Source organism: Alligator sinensis, unplaced genomic scaffold, assembly GCF_000455745.1.
Source record: "Alligator sinensis unplaced genomic scaffold, ASM45574v1 scaffold237_1, whole genome shotgun sequence".
NCBI lineage: Eukaryota > Metazoa > Chordata > Crocodylia > Alligatoridae > Alligator > Alligator sinensis.
Genome location: NW_005841849.1, coordinates 90646 through 92855, shown reverse-complemented (window position 1 = coordinate 92855; position 2210 = coordinate 90646). Strand labels below are relative to the sequence as shown.

General features: G+C 46.1%; 1 protein-coding gene across 1 annotated transcript in view; it reads left to right on the top strand.

Annotated features, from left to right (window-relative positions):
- The window catches only part of LOC102378336 (probable E3 ubiquitin-protein ligase RNF217), a 10800-nt gene extending 10192 nt beyond the window's left edge, over positions 1 to 608 (top strand). Inside the window, exon 5 of the mRNA XM_025209171.1 lies at positions 1 to 608. This exon is cut by the window's left edge and continues 10 nt beyond it. Coding sequence (XP_025064956.1) covers positions 1 to 80 — 80 coding nt within the window. The 3' untranslated portion in view covers positions 81 to 608.
- Positions 609 to 2210: the final 1602 nt, after the last annotated feature.

Genomic DNA, 2210 nt, shown 5'->3' with positions numbered 1-2210 from the left:
AACATGGCACTTATTTTTCATACTGTACTAAGCCAGTGGCTCCAAGACAAACCACAATCCCTGTGTGGTCTCGGAAATAAGGAAAATCCTTCCTGCCACACAGACCAGGGCAATTAAGACAAGGCTCAGGGTCCGCATTCAAATACACCACTCGGAACTCCCAGGCTGTGCATTATCCCCCTTCTGTCACAAGAAAGATTGCTGGATAGATAAGGAGACTGAGGCAAAAGAATAGACCTTCCCCCCCCCCCCCCCCCCTTGTTCCTTCTCAGCCCTCTCTGTCCTTTTATAAGGCATTACACACGGTCATAGAAGACAGCACCTCCCAACGTGCTAGTGGGCACTGCAGAGATACATTTTGTTGCAGGCAAGGAAAAAGTTTTGGCTTATGGAAACAGATTCTTTTTTCCTTTCTTTAATTAATTTAAAGAGTCTGCCTTGGAACAGGAACAAATCTGGATTTAAGTTATTGCAGGAGGGTGTAGGAAGGTTTTCTGCAGAAGAGAACAAAGCTTACAAAAACTCTATTTTCCTTTCCCAATGCTTCCACTGTCTACTCATAGCCTACTCCTTCATGCTTCTGGCTCTTTCACAAAATAAAAATGTATATTTCTAACAATTGTTATCACTTAACATCCTTGACTATGAAAATCTGTTAGAGTTTTGCTAATCTGCAGAAGAGGAGCTAGGATTTCCAGTGGACAATAAGCTGAATATTAGCCAACAGTGGGCCTTTGTTGCAAAGAGCAACAGCATACTGGAGTGCATTAGTAGGAGTGCTGCCAGCAAGTCGAGGGAAGTGATTATTCTCCTCTGGTCAGCACTGGTGAGGCCACAACTGGGAGTACTTAAATGCAAGGATGCAGATCCTAAACAGAAAGCAACTGCTTCCTCTCACCTCTCTGCCAGGGACTCCCACAAATTTCTCCTGCCAGCTTGTTTCACTGAGCCTCTGGCCAAGGGACCCTAGTTTTTCAGGGTACCAGGAAGGCTGAAGACAAAGTCCAGCTATGCTCTCAAGGCTGGTTCAAGTACAGACGCTTATCTGGCTAGTCACATATCATCTCCTGGATTCTTAAGGAGGCCTCCCCACCATTACGCATATAAATCCATGCCCCCACAGAGGTGCATGTTTACTAGTGCAGAAACTTTTCATGATCTAATTAAGACCAGGAGAATATGAACACCACAGACATGACAAATACTAGTCCAATATACTTTCTCTCCCCCGAAGACAGACTCGGATTTCTATGCTTCAAGTAGCCCAACTTGGAGGACAATGAAGAGAAGAAAAAAGGGCCTTTCATTTGGCTGTAGCCCAAAACAGAGCCACTCTTCCAATTCATAGTATAGGATTTTACAATGGAACTTTTCTAGACGATAAAAGAATGGAGAGGACAAAGTTAGGTTAGTGGAAGTCAGCATGTTATGATTCACCCTGACCTAGAAACTCTGGGTATGAAAGGGGTACTACAGTATCCTTTTCAGGAAAAGGAAGCAATGTACTGGAGGTTCCCAAGTAACTGCTACAACTCCAGAGGATCAATGAATCACATAACACAACAGATAGCCTAAGAATCAGGCTGCAGTTATGCAGATACATCTCAACTAGGACATAGTAGCAGGCATGTGGGTGCTGCACACCAGAGCATTACTAGACTAGATCTCAAGGCAAAAATCTAGTCCAAGGTATTGAAAGTAGTAAGTGTACAAAGTGGGCACCCACTGACATTCTAATTATTCTGTGGGGATAAATGCCCAGCTTGTTTGAAGCTGAAACCTCCAAGTCTTCAGGATACCCTACCACAGAGGTGCCAAACTCATCTGTGCCCCTGGGCTGGATCCAGACTGGAAGGAGCCTCCTGGGCTGGATCTGCACCCAGCAGTGGTAGCAAAGTAAGTGGCAGCTGGGCAAGCAGCAAAGAAGTTAATACAACTGGTGCTTGCCCCCCCTCACTGAAGTTAGGGGGCAAGCATCCCCCTATAACCTATAAATGGTTATAACCTCTGCACCTATAAATGCCCCCACACTGCTCCTGGTGAGTCCCCAGTGGGGCTTTGTAGCTGGGAATCTGGTGGCAGGGTATTCCTGGAAATTCCCATCCTACCCTCTGGACACCCTGTGGACTGGGTGAAACAGCTCCACTGGCCCAGTTCAGCCTGCCAGCCATGTCTGACAGCTCTGCCCTACCAGCATAACCCAGGACCTT